The sequence below is a fragment of the Scyliorhinus torazame genome, chromosome 11 (genome assembly GCF_047496885.1).
Source record: "Scyliorhinus torazame isolate Kashiwa2021f chromosome 11, sScyTor2.1, whole genome shotgun sequence".
Taxonomy (NCBI): Eukaryota; Metazoa; Chordata; class Chondrichthyes; order Carcharhiniformes; family Scyliorhinidae; genus Scyliorhinus; species Scyliorhinus torazame.
The window spans coordinates 127,341,432-127,364,003 of NC_092717.1; the positions used below are offsets into that span (position 1 = coordinate 127,341,432).

General features: G+C 43.5%; 1 protein-coding gene across 1 annotated transcript; it reads right to left on the reverse strand.

The window, feature by feature from the left end:
* Positions 1-6,642: 6,642 nt before the first annotated feature.
* On the reverse strand, positions 6,643-12,903 carry LOC140385939 (XK-related protein 4-like). The gene is made up of 2 exons (XM_072468591.1): positions 12,846-12,903; positions 6,643-9,172 (listed from the first exon to the last, which is right to left on the reverse strand). Exons 1-2 carry the CDS (start codon positions 12,901-12,903, stop codon positions 8,244-8,246), a joined length of 987 nt encoding a protein of 328 aa, XP_072324692.1. The 3' UTR covers positions 6,643-8,243.
* Positions 12,904-22,572: the final 9,669 nt, after the last annotated feature.

The following is a 22,572-nucleotide window of genomic DNA, read 5'->3' on the forward strand; positions in this document are numbered from 1 at the left end:
TGGGTTTTAAGTTGGAAGAGTGAGGGAAAAGGGAGGTCAGGAACTTCACACTTTTGAGCACCTGGCAAAGAATATGTTTGGATTGAATAGAGGAAAAGAAACAGTTGTGATGGAGAGAGGAAAATTAGAGATCGGAAGAGAGTGAGCAATCTCCAATCGGAAGACCAACACCCTGAAGTCCTGGAGTAACGTAGAAGTTCCAGTGAGAGACCAAGGGATTCTGTAATATGTGCTGAGATCTGGTCAGGAAGGATTTCAGAAGGACCTTCCTTATGAACTACATACACCAAGTGTGCACTTCTGCAGTTTACACTATCTGGAGGCCTCACAGACAAGTTGAGAGCTGCCATGAGTCCAACTGAGGTTTTAAGAGGCTACACACCAGAGAAAGGTGATCATTCCCAGCACAGCTTGCCATTCTGTTGGGAACAAGAGACATATTTAAGACCTTCCATAAAGCTCAACTCTGACGCAGTTTTTGTTCACCCTCCTGATTAGTCTAACTGAGTCTCCCTCTCAGCTGTTGGAGCTGTGCAACTTCACCCTGACATTCTGGTTGGTAGTTTTGATCAGCTTATATTAATGCCATTGAAATGATCCCTTTGCCAATGTTTTGGATGCAATCCCTGACTGCAGGCAAGGGTGAACAGAGGTTCTGCCTGGTATTCATGTATCAATTGAAAGGCTCCAAAGGAATTTGGAGCCAAGGTACTTTTTGTACCCTGTCAAGCAATATTGGAGAGCTGGCAGAGGAGCATCCACAAATTTTTAGAAATTCCTTCATGGGGATGTGGACATTGCTGACTAGGCCAGCATTTATTGCCCATTCTAACTGCCCATGAAAAGGTGGTGGTGAGACTTTTGAACCGTTGCACCCACAGTTCTGTTCAGGATAGAGTTCCAGGATTTTGACCCAGCGACAGAGAAGGAACGGTGATATATTTCCAAGTCAGGGTGGTACGTGGCTTGGAGGGGTACTTCCAGGTAGTGATGTGACTGCTTCCCTTGTCCCTCTCGATGGCAGTGATCGTGGGCTTGGAAGCTGCAGTGTAAGGAGCCTTGGTGAGTTGCTGCAGTGCATCTTATAAATGGTACACACTGTTGCCACTGTGCATCAGTGGTGGAGAGTGAATATTTGTGGATAGGATGCCAATGAAATGGGCTGCTTTGTCCTGGATGATGTCGAGCTTCTTGAGTGTTGTTGGAACTGCACTCATCCAGGCAAACCCATCGCACTCCTGACTTGTATCTTGTAGGTTGTAAACCAGCTTTGGGAAGTCAGGAGGTGAGTTACTCACTGCAGGATTCATCGACCTGCTCTTGTAACCGCAGAATGTATATGGTTAGACCAGATAAGTTTCTGAAATGTTCAGAACAGAATTTCAGTTTATGAAATAGATATGGGAACAGTAATCAATCCACATTGAAGGAAAAATAAAGGGGGGAGATTTTCTGGCTGTTCTCGGCAGCGGGATCTTCTTGGGTTTCCTGGTGGCATGGGGGCAGATTCAATGGGAAATCATATTGACAGCGGTGGAAGCAGATAATCCCGCCGCCGTCCAACATGCCGCGCTGGACCAAGGGAAATTCCCCTCAGATTCTTGGCAAAGGTGAAGAAGCAACTTTCCCACACATTTTAATGTAACTTGTACAGTGAGAAACTGATGGGATCAGTGGGATCACCATTGTAAAATCCATCCAAAATGACTTTTCACTGAAATAAGACGCCAATTTGAAGGTTCCAGTTTCCCAATGGGTAAAATAGGCAAAACTACCTGTATAAGTTTGGCAATGGTGAAGAAATGGGAGTTCCATTTGAGGTCAGTGGTGACAGGGTACACAAATGTGTCAGAGTGGAGCAAACACAGGCAGGTGGTGGTAAACATTGACTAAGTCTGCAGGAACCATCCAGCAAGTATTCCTCAGATTTGGTGGTGGGGTCAGAATCACCAATATAAGTGTGACGAGCCAAGAATGTTACTCACCCAACATCATTGGTACTGGTGGCATTATAATTTCTAAGTACAATTAGAATAATTGTAAGTGCTGGCTAGGAAACACAAAATAGTATGTTGCTGCAGGATTTAAAGGCCTTTAATAGCTTACACATAGAATATACATACAGAACATACAGTGCAGAAGGAGGCCATTTGGCCCATCGAGTCTGCACCGATCCACTTAAGCCCTCACTTCCACCCTATCCCCGTAACCCAATAATCCCTCCTAACCTTTTTTGGCACCAAGGGCAATTTATCATGGCCAATCCACCTAACCTGCACGTCTTTGGACTGTGGGAGGAAACCGGAGCACCCAGAGAAAACCCACGCAGACACGAGGAGAACGTGCAGTCTCCGCACCGACAGTAACCCAGCAGGGAATCGAACCTGGGACCTTGGCGCTGTGAAGCCACAGTGCTAATCACTTGTGCTTCCCATTAGTATTTAACTGTTGGAGAGATCACTTGCAGGGTATGAGCCTCCCCACCATGCCCCTTTCCCCTCATCAGCTGTGCAGATTCTGATGCTGAAGGAGGTTTGGCTGGAAAGTTCCTCCAACAAAATTATGGCTTCAAGAAGTGCAACAGGTCTTTTATGGAGATGACCAGAGCTTTCAGTGCCAATTAAACCACCCCATACATGGAATCTCAGTGTCAGCCCCACTGATGGTTGCAAATGTGGCAGAAAGGAGACAGTGTAAAGATATGCATGAGAGAGGCAGCATGAAGCGGGTCTGTTTTAAGATTTGGTCAATATTGACACATGCTTGCTACCCACTACATATGCTTCTGCCACTTCGGTAGTGCCTAGGAGAAGCAGTCGGTTAATGTTAGGAATTCAGAATTCACACACTGGGGAAGCAATGTCGCAAAAATACTAGACATTCCCACACAGCGTGTTGGAAGTAAATTTATGATGATACTAAAGTTAATGTGTGCAGGATTTGTTTTTGGAGCGTCATGGAACTTGTTTTTCATTAGTTAGCTAATTGAAAACTAAATGGGCTGTTGAGCAGTGTGAGCTGTAGAGTAGAAGGGGCTGTCAATACAATGGCCAGACATGGAAGCCAAGAGGTGCCCCTTTATGAAATTCGTACCAATTTCCATTGTTGTTAGTTTTGGGTTTTCTTCTGATATCTCTTAAGCTTTCTGTTGTTCCCATTCATTTGTTTGGGTCCCTTCCTCTTATTTAGCCTCAATTATGGATGGGGAGGGCAGATAGTAGTCCGATTGTCACAAATGACATAAAGGCAGGTGGTAAGGTAGCTGGAAAAAATAATACAGGGGAAAGAAGCAATAAAATTGATTCAGAATTTTTTTTTACACAATTTCTCTGAGCTTTCCACAGATGTTCCACCACAGTTGCAAACCCAGGTTTTTGGAAATCCTACCAATTTAGCTACTGGCGCCTGAACTTAACTCCTGCCTTTTCTCTTGTGTCTTGAGACCTTGGACATGCATTTTATAGATATAAAATATGCAACTTATGACATTTGGGCAGCACGGTAGCATGGTGGTTAGCACAATTGCTTCACAGCTCCAGGGTCTCAGGTTCGATTCCCGGCTTGGGTCACTGTCTGTGCGGAGTCTGCACGTTCTCCCCGTGTGTGCGTGGGTTTTCTCCGGGTGCTCCGGTTTCCTCCCACAGTCCAAAGATGTGCAGGTTAGGTGGATTGGCCGTGCTAAATTGCCCTTAGTGTCCAAAATTGCCCTTAGTGTTGGGTGGGGTTACTGGGTTATGGGGATAGGGTGGAGGTGTGGGCTTGGGTAGGGTGCTCTTTCAAAGAGCCGGTGCAGACTCGATGGGCCGAATGGCCTCCTTCTGCACTGTAAATTCTATGATTGATCACATCATTACTGTCTCACTTGTACACACATTGATGCTTCCTTGGCCAATGGAAATGATATTTGAAAGTACGGTAGGTGCAAAATATTCCAATTGGATATTCCAACAGTGCGGTGCTAATGCCTATTCTAATCAAACAGCTACCCAATTCATCCCATTGAATTGGATGGCTCTTTTGCTTGTTAGCAGCTATGATTGAAGGTAGAATTATCTACGCCCAAATATGATGATATTTAGATGGATTTCTTGTGCTTTCAGCATTACTTGACCAGCTGACAACCCTGCTTTGCTTGGTAGCTTCTACAATAAATCAAAGATATCAGGGGAAGAGGTGAAAAGAATAAGGGGCATGATTCAGCCACCACGTTGAGGGGCGTGGAGCCGGGTGCAACGAGTAAATCCTGCAAGAGCCCCAAATCAGGCTTCGCGTCAGGCGCTGGACTAATTGTGAGTTACCCGACTCACTCCACTGGGCATGATCCAGATCAGCATATTTTAATGAGCCATTAGGCACGGTGGCACAATGGTTAGTACTGCTGCATCACAGCACCAGGGACCCGGGTTTAATCCCAGCCTTGGGTCACTGTCTGTGTGGACGTTGCACGCATGTCTGTGTGGGTTTCCTCCGGGTGCTCTGGTTTCCTCCCACAGTTCAAAGAAGTGCAGGTTAGGTGGAGTGGCCATACTAAATTGCCCATTACTGTCCAAGGACATGTAGGTTAGGTGGGATTACAGGGATAGGGTGGGGGAGTGGACCTACATGGAGCGTTCCTTCAGAAGGCCGATGCAGACTCAATGGGCCTCCTTCTGCACTATAGGAGTTCTATGATTTAAATACCTGGATGCTGCTTTCACTTGGCACACGGGATTCAATGGTTGTGCCTGTGAGACTTCAACCCAGGCTCCGTTTGCACTGGTTTCCACAAACATGGACCAGGTGTGATGGCACCTCAGGGGGGGGGGGGGGGGGGGGGTCACAGGCCTTTAGAGATCCCAGGTGATCAGGGACAAGGCAGGGTAGTACCCTGGCACTCCCCTGGTACCTGGGGACCTTGGCACTTCCAGGGTGCCAGGCTGGAATGCCAAGGTGCCAGGCTGACACTGCTAGGGGTCTGGCCTGGGGGAGGGTTCCAGGGATCACGAGAAGGTTGGGGATGAAGGGAGGTCCAGAAAGAGGGGAGTGCAGAAATCGGGGCTGTCGGTCAAAATGGTGCCCCGATTTGCGGAGAGACGTTCCTGCTTGCGAGCTCACCTCGCCTGTGCTGAAAATCAAGTAAAGCGTGTCCTCCGCAGGGAGAAACTCCCCCAGGCCCAAAAATCCGGCAAAGTGCCGGTGAATAGCGGAGTGAATCTCACTGTTGCAGCCGCTGGGAAACACCCAGCCTAATGCGCCTGAAAGCGGACTTAATTTCATGTCCACTGAATCGTGCCCAAAGTATCCATTGATAATGGAAAAGAGCATAGTGTATTAATTCAGCCTCTGCATCAAGAGAACTTGAGGTAGCAAAAAACGAAGGTGTGTCATCTGAAGGATGTTAGGGAACATTGCGGAAAATTATTGGCAAAAGTGTGGTCAGGGCTGGATAGTGACAGAGGACGACCCAGGAACCAAGACATGGCCCTCAATTAATGAAGAAAGAACCACAAATAAGCTATTAGCAAAGCACTTACAGAGCTTGTTGAGTGGAAATCTGCAAATTATGAACCAGTTTTGGTGTGATTCCACATGACAGTAGCTTTTTCAGAAGATGTCAGTCTTAATGAATATTGAAAGCAATGATGGATGTTTCACTGCAGTGATCAAGACCTAATTTTCCAGAAGTGCGGAACTGCTATCATTGGGAAAAATGATGATTGAATGGGAATATTTGCTGGGCTGTGGGGAAGAGCAGGGGAGAGACAATTAAAACGTTTACAGCCGCCATAGGTACAATGACCTCCTTCTGATTCTACCCTTTTTCTCTTGTCTATTTATTTAATTTTCTTTTCAAAGCATCTAAGTTACTTGCGTCAGCCATTTCCTGACCCAGCAAGTTGCCTTTTGAAAGTTGCGAAAGGATCAGAGTTTTGGCAATCATCAGAATGTTTATAAAAATGCTTAGCTGTAAAAGTTCAATATAGCTAATAATTTAAATGACAGGTTTTTCTTCCAGCTATGATGACCCGAACAGGGAAGAGTGATGGCCTGAGTTAAACTTTGTTGGTCTTTTACTAGTATTTGGCATTCATGTAAAACGTTCCCCCCTTAAGACATGACTTTGATGCAAAATTCCTCGGGGGAGTTGGTTAATTAAGTCAGAGATTGAGGCCACAGTCCAGTGAAATAACTTTTGTTGTCACAATCTAAGGCCATCTTAAACAGAACATCAGTGTGTATTTACAAGTGAATGTAAACCTTCCCCAGTGACATAACAGAATGCTTCTAAATTACTTTCTATGTAAATTAAAATCAAACAAACATTTAGTTGCTAATTCATAACTTTATGTATTATTTATATATGCATTTATGGACAAAGAATAAATGCCATATGATTTTTACTGCAATTTATATCATTGTGTAAAGATTGCTAAACTACTCAAATTAGTCAAAATGTCAGATAAATATTTAATTGATGAAAATATCAAAACATCAAATGGCGCAATATGAACCAATTTATTCCCCTAACCTAAAATCTCTGCTCTGGAAATCATACTCCATGGATTTCTGATAATTGTCAATCTGCCTTTAGTAAGCTGTGTATTTGAAATATTGGCCAACATTTCAGCTTCAACACTTCAACAGAGATCGAGAAATACAGGATTGACAATAACCTATTTGGCATCGAGCTCATTTAATATCTGCACATTAGGTTATCCATGGCTGACATACTGTACAACTGAAACATTGATACAAATTATGGAAAATGGGAGGAATTGTATCTTACACTGAATTAATAGATGTAAAACATCTTTAACATGTAAAATATACATTGTAACAGGTTAATCAAAAAAGCAAAATCCCGAAACAAGTTTTTTTTCCCTTTAAAAAAAGTCTTATTCTTAATAACAACAGAAATATTCTTTTTTGAAAAGACAAAGCAACTTCTCTAAAACTATTCTTTGCATATTTCCTTTGAATTTAGATTCTTCGGAAAAGCACTTGTATCGGTCAACTATTAACAAAAACTTTATAGTACAATAAGTAAAAACAGCTTCCACTGACAAGTAGGATCAACCTTGTCCAATGCAATGCATTTCAAAACTTTTCCCTACCACAGTGGCATCCAATTGTTCATCATTGAATTATATAATTATATTGCCACAGAATGCAATGCATTTGTACATGCAAAGTAGGAATAATTTTGCATTTGTTTCCTGCAACAGTCTGCAAAAAGTTAGAAAATTAGGCTTACTGGATCCCTCACTATCCTGTCCATAGAGTGCACACTCTGAATGCATGACTACAGGGTGGAATTGTAGCCGAAACAGAACTTAGAATACTGAGGGAGGTATTATAGTCAGTTAGTAAAACTGGCTTCAACAAGAGCTCTGTCCAATAGCTGACAATCTGTTTGGCAGTTGCGTTTATTTTCTATGTCGGTAAGTATCACCCACTGTACTAATAATGTGTGCCTGAATTTGCAGAGGTTGAAACTAAATTAGATTTTGACTGTCTTAGTAAATTCACAACCTTTCCTTGGCTTCCATACAACCCTATTTAATATCAAAAATCCAGAGTAATACACTTCATCAAATTACTCAACAGCCACAGAATGCACATTTGTGTTTTGGTGCAGATACCTTAAGCTTTATACATTTACATTGGTGCAGACACCTTAAGCTTTGTACATCTACATAGATAATTTTATTTCCGTTCTCACCATGATACACTCCAGAATGGAAAGCTGCCAAGATTGTTTTCAACATCTGCATAAAATTTAGTTCACAATATCACGTTTATCAATTTAAAAAGTTACCTTCTACTATAATTCACAATATATATATAAAAAAACAAAATCACATTTTAACTCTTGATTACATAAATCAGAGACACATTTTGTAAATGGTGTTCATTTTAGATACTAGAAAATGTGCATATTCATACTGCCAGTAAATAATGCATTTGAATTCTTGACAGCCCAATAATGTTGGCAGATGAATTAGCACCATATTATTAAAGTTATAAGAAAATGATAATCATTTGTCTGCCTCACCAAGTTCATAAACATTGATGCTCAGGATGACACATACATTAAAGTAATGTGTGCATCAAAATCATAAACTGATTTATAAAGAATATGTTTACAATCTCACTGGAGGCAGCAGACAGTGGAAATATTCCACCCATTGCTATTACCACAACCCTACTTGCAACCTCTGGTTTGGCAACTGGTTTTATCGACAGAACAACTGGTTAACTTATCACAGAGTTGTTTCATACTCCAGACGTTCTTCAATGAGGGCTTCATCCTTGTATTGGAGTTGGGGTGGTGAGGAAGCACATTCAAAAGCAAGGATTGCCTTTCGTAGACTTCTGTCCAAAACATGTCTGTCCCATGCTGGATACTTGTTTCTTAAAAGGTCAATTTTAATCACAGTTTCTTCTATCCGTGGAGTGCGAGAAGATGGTGTGGACGGTGCAGTAGGTCTGACCTGAAAAACAGGCATGCAACCATCCCTTTCTGTGAATTTCTGTTCCCTGCTTTGGGACACAGCCCTCAAAGCATTTGCTGCTGCCTCTGCAGGCAAATTGAAAGTGGCCACAGGCTCTTTGCAAGCACAGCTTGGTGACTGACCAAACCTTGGTCCATTTGGATGAAAAAAGGTGTAGTACATCAACATAAAAACGATTCCAGTCAAGAAACTACTAAACACAACACAAAGCGCCGGTATGGCGAACGCATCTGTTATTTGAGGTGCTCGGTACAAGTACCACAGTGCACTCAAGGCAGTGTTTTCCAAAAGGATTACAAAGTAGTAGATGAATAGCCGACACCGAGTTCTTCCTTCTTTGACATTGAACCAACTGAAAATGTAGATTATTCCCACAACCATATCAAATACAATCTCCTCCCACTTGGTAATGCAGAACTCTGTTTCACAATGAACAATCCAGAAAGTCATAATGCACCAATGTAAGACGATGAAGATCCCAAAATAGAGCTGGAAAACTGATGCAAACAAGGCAAAAGTGATGACTCTTGCTGCGATTGTGAAGAAATGCCAACAGAACTGAATTATAACAGCCATGTAGCTGATGGGCTTTTTATCATTTCTAGAATCACGAAGTGCCTTTTGGTACGAAGCCAGAGCCCAGGCCAGGGATACAAGGGATGCTGCAGCTGTAAGGCCTGTAAAAAGATAAAAGTACACAAATAGTAAGTGAGTTTAGATCATCAATGTCAGACCAGAACCATTGAACAGTATTCCTGTAAAGTAAGATGTGACAAATTCAAGTTGAAACCTTTCCTGAAAGATCTTTCCAAAATGTACCTCATCAATTCCATAACATCAATTTAGAAAATAATTCCTCTCATATATATGTTTATTCAAATACATTTCACAAAACGTGATTTGTCTTAAATTCATGCTAACCTGTATTATATTGCTGATGTCCATCGGCGTTGCAAAACTGGATGAAAATATTTGTGCCCTGATTTTAAACACGAGAGTGTACATGGCCACAAAGGAGACTGCAAACAGTCTGGAGGCGTGGGTGTTCCCCACCCGATTTTAACTGATTCCATAAACCTCCATGCTGATCTGCTAAAACCTGGCAGGCAAATGTGGGAATTTAAAAAAAAATTATTTCATGGGATGTGGGCGTTGGAGGCTAGGTCAGCATTTATTGCTCATCCCTGCAGATGAAGCTGCAGTCCAGGAGATGGAGAATTTGAGAAAGCAATTCCAGCAGAAAGATCATGAGATAAGATGGTTTAGAGAGGCAGGTTCAGACTTTAGGGTTAGGAACTGAGCACTCAGCTACAATATCACAACAGCAGAGAATATCCAGTTTGCATGCAGGAGCTGCCTTGGTTGAGGCAAGTGCTCACAGAAAGTAACAAGAGAAATGAGAGTGGATCTGTGTGATGCCAGGGAACCTTTAAGGGAAGCAGTTAAGCAGCCTCACAGAGAAGCTGATTACTCCCGTTGTGAGGAATTGGGAAAACAGGAGCCATTAGCAGTGGCAGATACAAGAAGCAAGTTCCCTTTTCAACGAGATGACGCGCCAGCGGTCTGTGTGCCTGAACAAAACATAAGAAAGTCTGTTTCTCTAAATCCCACCTAGTCCCAAGTAAGGTTAAGATAATTAGGAGAAAGTAAGAAATTAAGTTCATAGTCCACAGTATAGTTCAGATGCTGCGTGAAAAGGCAACACAAAGGAAGAAATAACTTGTGAAGATCTGTGCATTTTGATGATGAATAAATAATTTTCCTGTCTGAATGTGATTGCTTGTTTAAGTGCTGTTTTGGGTCAACGAATTAATAGCTTGTTAGCCCCCTGCCTTGTATGTTTTTTGGAAGCTTCTTTTCCTTGCTTGATTAATGTGTGTATTTCATATTTCTAGGAAATATGAAAGTACGAATGTGACTGTTGAGTGTGCCTAAAGTTTTAGTTAGGGATTGTGAGTTTGCAGTGTTCTGTCTTTCAGCGTCTATAACTGCGAGAGAATGCTGAGGATTAACTGTTTAAAATTTACAGCTGTGAGAATCTTTTGTTTTACATGAATGTTCATAGGTTTGTTTTATTATTGGTTTGGGCTGTATATGTTAAGGTTTTATTAAGTTAACCTTGTCTTGAATTTTAATTACTGGCATTTAAGAAGTTTAGTGTAAACACCACAAGAGCGCTGACCTACTTCATTTTGGTTATTGTTTTAAAGCAGGTGCTATGTTTCTCGGGTTGCATGTGGATAATGTTTGTGCTTCCAGCTTTAATGTTTTTCTGTCGGACATTGTGATTTTGTGACTGTAGGTTCAGTGAATTAAGTCAAAAAACTGACAAAAGAAAAGTGTAATTAATAACGTTTCTTTTCCAGGTTATGGCCAGAATCATAATTACAGAATCTTTTTGACAAACATGTGGAAATTTTAACTTGAATACAAATTCACGCATGTGAGAATGAGATAGCTTTAATTCGATAATGTCTTCCGCAAGGAACTGGCCTGATTTAAGAACATTATAGCCAAGATATCTGTCAATCCGTATTGGATGCCAAAGTTCTTCAGAGCCAGACCAGTGCCAAATGAATGGCATCAGAAGGTTGAAGCAGAGCTAAAGAGATTAGAAGAGCTGGGTATAATCAAGTCAGTATAATCAAGCCAGTGGACAGTGCCGATAGTCCACGTCCTTAAACCTGATAGTTCAATAAGGATTTGTGGGGACTATAAACTGACCATAAATCAGGTTGCCCAGGTCAATCGGTATCCAAGTCCCTAAATCGAGGACCTCTATGCCATGCTTACCTTACATATTCATAATTGGACTTCACTCATGTCTACCTGCAACTAGAGCTGCATGAGAAATCTCAGACGTTTGCTACAATCAATACCCACAAAGGCTTCTTCCATAAACCATTCTGCCATTCAACATTGCTTCAGCCTACGCTACGTTCCAGCGCAAGGTTTTTCAAACTCAGGGTCGCGACCTGTGGTGGGTCGCGGGTGGGTGGCAGGAGGGTCATGGAGCGATCGATTGTGGTGTTCCCGATCACGGGAAGAAGTCCCCAACGGCCATGACCGGCTTTTAAGAATGGCGGCTGCAGGCAGTCCCCGATTGGTTGTGGCGTTTGAGGGGGCAGGGCGGCGCAAGGCTGGGCTGTGCGCTGGTCATCACGCACGCGCGGGAGAGTGCCTTGTACCAACCTTCACTCTTGGGAATGATCAGGTCGCCTACGGACTAGGGTGCATGTTGCCATCTTAATAGTTAGTCTCTGTATTTGTTGTTATCAGAGACTAAATGTTCCTTGGATGCTCCAAGCATCATAGATGGCATTGTTGACCAATAGGTGGGGTGGCACGGTAGCATAGTGGTTAGCACTGTTGCTTCATAGCGCTAGGGACCCGGGTTCGATTCCCGGCTTAGGCCACTGTCTGTGTGGAGTCTGCATGTTTTCCCCATGTCTGAGTGGGTTCCTCCGGGTGCTCAGGTTTCCTCCCACAGTCCAAAGATGTGCAGGTTAGGTGGATTGGTCACATTAAATTTCCCCGTAGTGTCCAAACATTAGGTGGGGTTGCTGGGTTACGGGGATAGGGTGGAGGTGTGGGCTTAGGTAGGGAGCTCTTTCAGGGGCCGGTGTAGACTCGATAGGCCGAATGGCCTCCTTCTGCAGTGTAAAAATGTTATGCCTCGGTATTCACTACTACTGACACTTCCCTCCCAGAAAATACAAAGCTGGGAACATTGACCAAGGTTTTGCAAATTAAGGCTGCACAGTGGTTAGCACTGCTGCCTCACTGCGCCAGGGATCCGGGTTCGATTCCAGCCTGGGGTGACTGTGCGGAGTCTGCATGTTCTCCCCGCATCTGCGTGGGTTTCCTCCGGGTGCTCCGGTTTTCTCCCACACTCCAAAAATGTGCAGGTTAGCTCGATTGGCGCCGCTTAATTGTCTCTTAGTGTCCAGGGATGTGCATGTTAGGTTACCGAGTTACGGGGATAGGGTGGGTGGACTGGAGATTGGACCTGGGAAGAGTGCTCTTTCGAAGGGTCAGTGCAAAATCAATGGGCTGAATGGCCTCCTTCTGCATTGTAAGGATTAGTGGGGATTCTATGGATTCTATGAAACGATAGTTCCATGCCTCCATTAGGTCAATCGGACTTCGGCAAAGCCATAAGAGAATGATAGGGTATCAGATTTGAAGCAGGGTCACCAGGATTTCTAGTGAGCAGAAGACCTTGGGGATGGCCCACCTGGCCAGGTAAGGCCCGACCATGGGTCCAAAAGGAGTGACTGAAGTAGGGTAATTGAAATGACTCAATAATGAAACTCATATTAAGATGTACATTTACAGCTTTCAAAATACCTGAATGTAATTTTAATATTAGCACTTTTAAAGTCAGCTTTGGGAGCCTTTCAGGCATGATGGGAAAGCTAGCCAAAACAAGGCATTAAGGAGATAGTAAAACAGCCATGGGGTGATCCCTGCTGTGAGTCAGAAAGGCCACACTACGGAGTTAAGAGGTCACCTGCATACATTCTGTAACTGATTTATTGATGTGTGTGAGACCTCCAGTTTATCTATAACCAAAAGATCTAAATATGTTACACAGCCTTGGAACCAGTCAGACGTTTTGTAGAAGCAGGGCTATGTCTCACAGATATGCTTCTGAATAAAGTCTCAGTTACTGCAACTTACAGATTTGAGTGGTTTCAATTATCTTTCACCACAACCAACATGGAGCGCCCAAGGCGGCCTAGTGATGCTGGATGGAACACTCCCACTACTCTAGCACACAATGAAGTCTAAAATTAAATGTAACCACTCAGCTACCTTGGATAGACATCTTCTGACTCATAATCATGGCAGGTTTGACCTTTTGGAAAATCTGGCGCTGCTCCCTGCCTCCAACTAATTTAACGATTGGAGCCCATTGATTAATGGAGCTCGATCTGCATGCTTTAAGATAGACCCCTGTTCTTTCCTCTGGGTGTCATGCTTGCCTGCTCAAAAGAACAGATTAGCATCAGACCAAGATAGGAAGGCAACAGGAATAAAGGAGGTAAGTAACGTCCCTCATTTTAAATACCTCCTCCACCAACTGGGATTCTGCCATGTCCTGGGAGAAGGGGCGTTCTATTGAAACAATTCCAGAAGGCAGGTGTACAGATGATCAATTCTGAATTCCATGTTTTTTTCTCAGAAGTGTGTTCCTGCTTTACATTAACTGTCTAAATTTATACATCCCCGTCTGCTTTGGCATGATATTCACAAATATCAACTCTTGTAAACTGGAAAATGGATGTGCCCTTTCAAGATTACAGTTAAGATGCTCTGATTATTTATTTATTTTTCAAAAAAATGTTTTTATTCTCCTTTTTCACATTTTCTCCCAAATTTACACCCACCAACAATAAACAATAAGCAGTAACGAATACAATGTCAATCCCCATTTCAACAACAATCCCGTCCTCCCACCAAACCCCCAAACAGCAGCCCACATGTTAATATAAACAAATAACAAAGGAATCACCCATAGTCACCATTAATACATACAGTCCTCCTCCCCCCCAACCCTCCCAACACCCCCCCCCCCCCGCCCCCCCGCAATGTTCACACACATCATCTACCCCCTCAAAGAGCTGGCTCATCCTCGCCCTTGTGAGGTGTGCTCTATATACCACCTTCAGCTGTTTCAGTCCGCGCCTCACGTACGAGCTGGAGGCGTTCACTCTCCGGAGCACCTCACACCAGAACCACTCCTCCATACCCTCTCCCAACTCTTCCTCCCACTTTGCTTTGATCCCTTCTCCTCTTCAAAAGTAGCCCCGTAAACCGCCGACACTACCCCCTTCTCCAGGAGTCCCCTGTCGTCAGCACCTCCTCCAGCAATGAGGAGACCGGCTCCACCGGGAAGCTCTGTATCTCCTTCCTGGCATAATCTCGAACCTGCATGTATCTAAACATTTCCCCCTACTCCAGCCTATACTGCGCTCCCAGCTCCTTCAATCCTGCAAACCGACCCCCAAGAAACAAATCTTTTAGTGTCTTAATTCCCTTCTCCTCCCATTTCTGAAAATTTCCATCCCACTTCCCTGGCTCAAATCTGTGGTTACCCCGAATCGGCATTTCCCTTGTCCCTGCCCCGAACCCGAAGTGTTGGCGAAACTGCCTCCAAATTCTCAATGAAGCTATTATTACCGGACTCCCTGAGTATTTCCCTGGGGCTATTGGGAGCGGCGCTGTTGCTAGCACCTTCAATCCCGACCCCCTACACAAACTCTCCACCATTTTGACCCACTGGGAATCAACCCCTCTGACCCAGCTCCGCGCTTTCTCCACATTCGCCGCCCAGTAATAATACATTGGGTTCAGAAGATCCAAACCCCTTGCCTACCTTCCCTTCTGCAGCAGCACCGTTCTAACTCTGGCCACCTTCCCTCCCCATATGAACGAGATGCTCTGATTATTTTTGATTTACCATAATACTGTGACCTATTATTATATTTGTTCATGGGACATGGGCGACGCAGGCTGTGGCAGAATTTATTGCCCATTCCTAGTTGCCCTTGAGGGGGCAGTTAAGAGTCAACTACATTGCTGTGGGCCTGGAGTCACATGTAGGCCAGACCAGGTAAGGACGGCATTAGTGAACCAAATGAATTTTTGCGACAATAGACGATGGTTTCATGGTCATCAGTAGACGTTTTTAATTCCAGATTTTTATTGAATTCAAATTTCACCATCTGCAGTGGGGGGATTTGAACCTGGGTCCCCAGAGCATTACTCTGGGCCTCTGGTTTACTAGTCCAGTGACAATACCATGACACCACTGCCTCCCCATATTATATGATTGGTTAATACAGTTGTATCAGATTCTCGTGTATACTATTCTTATAAAGTTATTGATTGCTTTCATAGAAAGAGCACATTTGGGAATTTGAAGCAAACATGTCAATCAGTATTTTTAAAAGAAAATTCCAATTGAGGGGCAACTTAGTGTGACCAATCCATTTACCCTGCACATCTTTGGGTTGTGGGGGTGAGACCTCCACAGACACGGGGAGAATGTTCAAACTCCGCACGGCGTGACACAAGTCCTCAGTGCTGTCAGGCAGGAGTGCTAACCACTGCGCCAGTGTGCCATCTTGTCAATCAGTATTTTAAAAATAGTACAAAGATTAATTTTGAATTAATAGTTTTCAAACTAGTCAATCATTGTGATGACATTATTATTGTAATTGACTTCTCAGACGGCATTACTTGTACCTCATAATATGCGATAATTTCACCTCTCAAATAGCTTCTATTTGGAGATAGACTAAGTTCTAAAAAATTGGACCACCTTACTCCTTGTTCGTGAACACACCCAGATCTGAGTATTCAAAGACAACACTTCCTATTCATTACCCCGCTTATTGGTTTTGTTCAGAGTTTAACCAGGAAGAGCTGAACCAAGGCTACTGTTCTGAGGGTACAAGTGGACGTTGAAAATCTCATGGTGCTATTTCACGAAGAGTCGTGGGTCTTCCTCTCCCTAACATTTTGGCTGAAAAAATAAAGTAGCCATTCACCTTGTTGCTAATGCTGAATGACAGTTGTGTTTCCCTTCATGAATAATGAATTCTACGACAAAAATAATTAAGTCGTGAAACACTTTGAAACAATCAATATAAATGCAAGTTTAATAAAGGTGCAAGAACTTTGCTAAGTGCAAACATCTGTTTGGATAACCCCTTTTCTGTGTGACCATAACCATCTTTAAAGATAGCCCAGAAAGTGAAGAAGATATTGTGGTAGAGTTGGGAGGGTGTGGGTGGAATTTTCCCCGGCCCTTGGAGGTGGTTTTCAAGGTGGGGAGGCTGAGAAAATTAGAAAAGAATTATGTTGGACAGGAATGTTGAGCAGCAGCTGGAAGATAATTGAGCTTGTTATTGAATCAGTTAACAGCCATTTGCCAGGGAAAATGTGCTCAACCAGCAGCACATGGGACTACTGCAGTATCTACAGTCCCATCAACTCACAGAAGGCAGGTGGCACAGTGGTTAGCACTACTCCCTCACAGCGCCAGGGACCTGGGCTCAATTCCAGGGTGACTGACTGTGTGGAGTTTGCACTTTCTCCCCGTGTCCTCCTCCGAGTGCCCCGGTTTCCTCAGGGGCTGGTTTAGCACAATAGGGTAAACAGCTGGCTTGTAATGCAGAACAATGCCAGCAGCGCGGGTTCAATTCTTGTACCGGCCTCCCTGAACAGGCGCCGGAATGTGGCGACTAGTGGCTTTTCACAGTAACGTCATTGACGCCTACTTGTGATAATAAGTGATTATTATTATGTCATGTGAGAGTACTTTTAAGAAATGGATGTTTAAGCAATGCACCTTTAAGAAATAGAACTGATCATATTACTGAAGTGATGTCAGAGGGTGGGGGGAGCTGAGCTCACCTCTGCTTTTGGTTTCAGTTTGCGGAGAAAGCTGGGGGTGTATGTGTGTTTTGCTGACAGCTGCAGGAAGAGAACACAGAGTTTGCTGAAAGCTGCAGGAAGAAACAGAGCGGGTCTGTTGATGTTTGCAAATCCAAAGACTATAAATATATTGAATGTAACCTCATGTCTGTTTTTGAAGGTTGAAGTCTTTTGGATGTTTAAAGGAACAGTTTGAAGGATTATTTAGTGTTGTAGTCTTTTGGGGTTATCTTTGAAGTAATAGGTGTTAAGATATTCAATGTTTGTTTTTTAAAGGTTAAATTGAGTTCATAGAAGAAACATTGTTTTGTTTGAAAAACCATTTGTCCATAATTGCTGTATCACACCTGGAGAGTACGACGTGTGCTTCGCACACCACAATCTATTAAAAGTTGTGGGTCGGTTGAACTCTATGAAACACTTTGGGGTTCTGTAAACCCGGACCCATAACAATTATTATATTATTACAGTCCAAAGATGTGCAGATTAGGTGGATTGGCCCTAAATAGGTAAATAGCCCCTAAACTCATTAGAGGCAAGTGCACAGCGAGAAGTCAGAGAGGCATGCAAATGACATGCAAATGACATGCAATCTGGATATCAACAGTGAAAAGCCTGAGGTTGTCCATACGCAGAGGCAAGATTATCTCCTGGAGACTGTTGTCACGGACAGTGCTCAGGGTGCAGAGGTGCCTGACGGTTACTCAAGCTTCTCTCATATCCTCAATCCACCCAGCATTCCTCATTAGATAGAAATCCTGAAGATGGATTCTTAATTGGAACAGATAAACCACACTACCTAGCACCTTTCTCTACATTACAACAATGATTACACCTCAGCAATATTTCATTGGCTGTAACCCGCCTTGAGATGTCCAGAGATCATGAAAGGCACTATATAAACAGTTATTTTTCTTGGAAGTTGGTCATTTCAGGTTGCAAAAATGTTTCTGATGACTTCGAGATACAGTTAAAAAAAATACTTAATTTTCTTTTTTACAGAAAGAAAAATATTTGCATTTATATAGCCTCTTTCATGGGGTGAATTTTATGGCGGAGAGCATATTGCTCGCTACTGGAATACTGGAAACCTCACCTATCTATCCAAGTGCATTTTGAAGTGAGTGGGAGACTTGAAATGAGCTGTAGGGTCAGCAATTTAAATATATTTAGCAAAATGTGGTTTTAACCCAGGATTCTTTCTGGCTTTAACAACCAGTGCACAAGTTATCTGAGCTGCACAGAATTTTCCAGGGACAACAAGATAAGTGCACAGCAGTGAGTCAATGATTGGTGGAGCTGATGGGCTGGGAAGTCTTAACTGAGCCAAGTCTCATGGTTGCTGCCTTGGCTGTGTGAAAGGCTTGTGCTCATCGCACTTGGTGTGAGCGTCAGATTTCACTGCTTCAAAGGTTGATTTCCAACATTTTTGAAGTAATCTTATCTTTGTATACCTTGATTTCAACTTCCTTCTATCAGCCTTTATTGCAGCTTATACAAATATATAGCATTGACCTCTGATGAGAAACAAGAGAGGTAGCACCAGAAACACCAGCCACAGCAACAATATCCACAGCAGCTGTTTTATCTGGAGCTATGGGCAGTGGGGATGGACACAGAGTTGCAGTTCAAAGGATTGCACAACATTTGCTAAACAACCCTGAATGTGCTAGGAATTACATTAACGACCAAGTTAAGACCATCAGTTAATCTCGCAGTGTGGTGCAATTACTTGTGCTAGAAGATACATATATAAATACACATGGCCCTGTCCTTTACTGATAGAAAGAACATGTACACACTTTGTGGTTTTTCAACTAAACAAAATAGGTGACAGCCATTCGCTAGTTGATTACACAAGGCAAAGTAAACTGTCTGTTATCATTTAACTGGTGCGTTCCCCATGGCAACATCATGGAGTCTACTTGTCAACCGATCAGCACTCTCTTCTCATGCAGTATAAATTGTTGTTCCCTTCATAATTTGGTATTCTTGTAAATTGTACTGATAAGTGCATGACAAAAAGCTTCAACAACATGCCTTTTTCAGCACCATTCATTCTGTACTACCAAACAACTATTTCCCCCATCTGTTTCCAATAACACACAGGTGGGTTCCAAAGATGCAGAAACAGGCTGTTTGTTCCCTGCTTTGACAGATAAGATGCCATGGAAGTTGTCTAGTTGTATTTTGGAGCCCATGAGGGGTGGATTTTACAGCCTCCTGCTGTTGGATTTGCAGGCAGGGGGAAGGTGTTGGGAGTGTAAAACTCCCCACGTGGCCTACCTGCCCCCAACCAGACCTCAATTCTACACGAGTGATCGTGTTCTAGGCAGCCCACCAACCTGCCCTCATCCCTGTCGAGCTCTATAAGTGTCCAATGAATGATCACCGAAGGGTCTTTTCTTGCCCACCCTCACTTTTGAGACAAGCAGAAGGAGGTGAGGGATGAGCAAGAAGACAATAGGCAAGCCTTTGAACATGCCACTACCAAAACTGATCTTGGGACGTTGCCCACTTTCTGACCCAGGCAAGCCTGCTTTGGTCAGAAAATGGGCAACGTCCCAAGATCATTCCTCCTCCCTGGGTGTTTCTAAACACTATCTTCTCCATCAAGACTCTCCTGCACCCCCCCTCCCCCGCCCCAAACCTCCCCTCCCACGCTTGCTGCAAGACTCACACACTTGCCTCCATCCTGACTCCAGGACTGCGAATGTTGGGACTGCTTGTAGTACCAGCAGTGGCCACTATTCCAAATGGCCCTGCTGGGATTACCTCACCAATCAGATTGGCATGCAGATATCTGGGGCAGAGCTGCTTTCTGTGTGAATTGAGGAAGTGTTGCATCTAGTCAATTAACACTCAAAGAGCATTTTGTCAGTGGGGATGTGTTTGCCACTGAGTCTTTTGCCCATACACACATCAGCTTTCCCTCCTAACCCCAGCCCAGGCTCTTACTGCTTATTTGAAATTGCAGAAAACTCAACAAAATAAGTTACAAAGGGAGCAGGTGATACACGTCAGTCTATAAAACATTCAAAAAGCTGAAAACTCATAAAAATAAATAACAGTTCCCCTTAATGAAGGCCCCTAACCAAGGCTACTGCTTCAAGGCTCCCAAATTAGCTAAATTTCTTCATTCCTAATTTGTATTTCATACACTGGGCAGGATTTACCGAGCAACCCAATCCGTGTTTTTGGATGGCGGAGGTGGCCTGCCAGTGGAAGTTTCTGGTCCCGCCATTGTCAATGGAATTTCCTGTTGAACGCACCGCAGGCAGGGGTGTGCCATCGGTGGGACTGGAATATCCTGCCAGCGTGAACAACCGGTAAATTCCACCCTTTCTATTTGTGTTTTACGATCACATTCTACAATTCAGTTTACTTTTCTTGGATATCTGAAACCAGGTAGCCTTATGTATGTGATACAAATAAGTAGTGGGCCATTAACATGTCATGACTGAAGCTACAGTAATGCTTTATATTCCATCAGTTGCATTTTAGAGGAAAACCCTGAAGTACACAAAAGCGCAATATTGGTAGTGGCAATTTTAAAGGGAAAATGTGTTCCAATGGTGCCAAATGTTTTTTCCAGGCCAGTTGGGGCATGACACTGCCATAAAATTAGATTTTTGATATTTTTGGAACCAGTTTGAAATGCTCCGTGTTTCTTTTTCTTACCTGCTTTCCAGTTCTTTTGTTGTGCTTTATTTTGCAATATAGATTTTTGATTTATTTTTTGTCCTTATGTTGAAATTTAAGCCAATCATGCATTTTTATCAGGTTGTGCATGTTGACCCATGAACAAGGTCATGGAACTTCATCCAAATAACCTTGACTTTCAACTGAGGCCAAAATCTGTTTCCAACCGCATACTCAGCTCTGCCATTTTAAGGCTATGCCCTGTGCAAAAATGCCCTGTTCCAAAAACACAGTCCAAGACTTAAATGCATCTTTCATACAAGTCTGGAGGGTGCAAATGATCATAATTGCAATTATTCAATGTCACATGAACCCTAAGAACAGATTACCCAGTTTTGAAATGTTTGACCGATTTGCAAGAACAAAGCAAAGTTTAATTGACATAATTTGGACTTCTGGTTGTGCCTATGTGGTGAGCAGTTGCACACATGGTGGATCCTGCCAGGTTACTTTGTTTTTGGCCCTTTTGCCCAGTTTATGGGTGATTATTTGGAGGAGATTGGTGTAGTTTGATGGAATAAGATCCCCTCATACAAGTAATATCTGGTAAATATAACACAAGTAAGAGGTCGGGCAAGGCTTGTCGTCAGACCAGAAGTTCCTCGAGCCTCAGGAGAGGACAACACGGCGGAGGCTTCTGTTGTGTCGTTTGCTCCTCAGTGGTTGACTGAGACATTGGTCAGCTTCTTGACCAACGAATTTAAGAAGCAAATGGTCGATGAGGATCTGGAGAAGGCAATGGAGGGGACTTTGGCCCCAATTGATCAGATTGTCTCCCTGGAAGCAGAGATGGCATTGTTGGTTGAGGAGCATAGAGTGCTCAAGGTCAAGGTTGATGATCTGGAGAACCGTTCCAAATGCCAATACTTAAGAATCGTTGGGCTGCTGAAGGGCTTTGAGGGCTCAAACTCCGTGGACTATATGTCAAAGATATTTGAAAAGTTGGTGGGGGAGTAGGCCTATCTGAGTTGAACTGGACCCATCGATCGCTGAGGCAGAAGCCCAGATCTGAAGAGCCACCATGGGCGGCGATACCTGAATAAGGAGTGGGTCCTGAGGTGGGCAAAGGACCATCGAGACTGTAGATGGGAGGGCCATGCCTACAGAATATATCAAGATGTTGGGGCAGAGCTGGCGAGAAGGTGTGCGGCATTTAATAAGACCAAGGACCCGCTGTACAAGAGCAACATGAGGTTCGGTGTGGTGTACCCGACTCGTCTTCAGGTGAGTTTCAAGGACAGAGACTATTCTCTGCGCTGGAGGATGTGACTGAGTTTGCCAAGAAACGCAGACTATAGGTGAACTAAACAATGGAGTTTGTTGTTTATTCATTGTTAAGTTCTACTATATTTGTATTTCTTGCAGGATATTGTAATCTGGGAGAAGGCTTGGGGTTGTAACTGGACTTGTTGGTGGGTGTTTTTTCTGGGCGAAGTTGGGGTTTTTATATTGTTACGTTGGAGTTTTTGGGGGTTAAGGGTTGGGTGTTGATTTCCCTCTATTGTTCTGCGTTAAAGTTTGGTACGGCGGGGGTGGCTGATCGTTGATATACTGTTTAGTTGACATTGATTTCTACCCTGTGCGGGGGACACCCTGCTGCAGTATAGCTAGTTAACGGGAGCGGAGTAGGGGAGGTTTCTGCAGCTTGTTGCCATTGGGGTGTTTTTTGATGCTTTTTTAAGGTAATGAGCTTAAGCTTTTTGTTTCTGTTCTATTTGGGTTTGGGGACAGGAAAAAGGGGAGGGGGCTTTTGTTGGGTGTTTGGTTTTCAGGGTGGGGTGGGGTTGGGAGTGGGGGGAAAGGAGGGAGAAGTATACAGCTGACAGTGATGTTTCCTTTGTTTTTGGACTGGCTTGATGGGGAAGTGGTGGCCACTTGGTTAGGCTCGGAGCTGATACAGGTTGGGACACAGCTGGATTGCCTCACA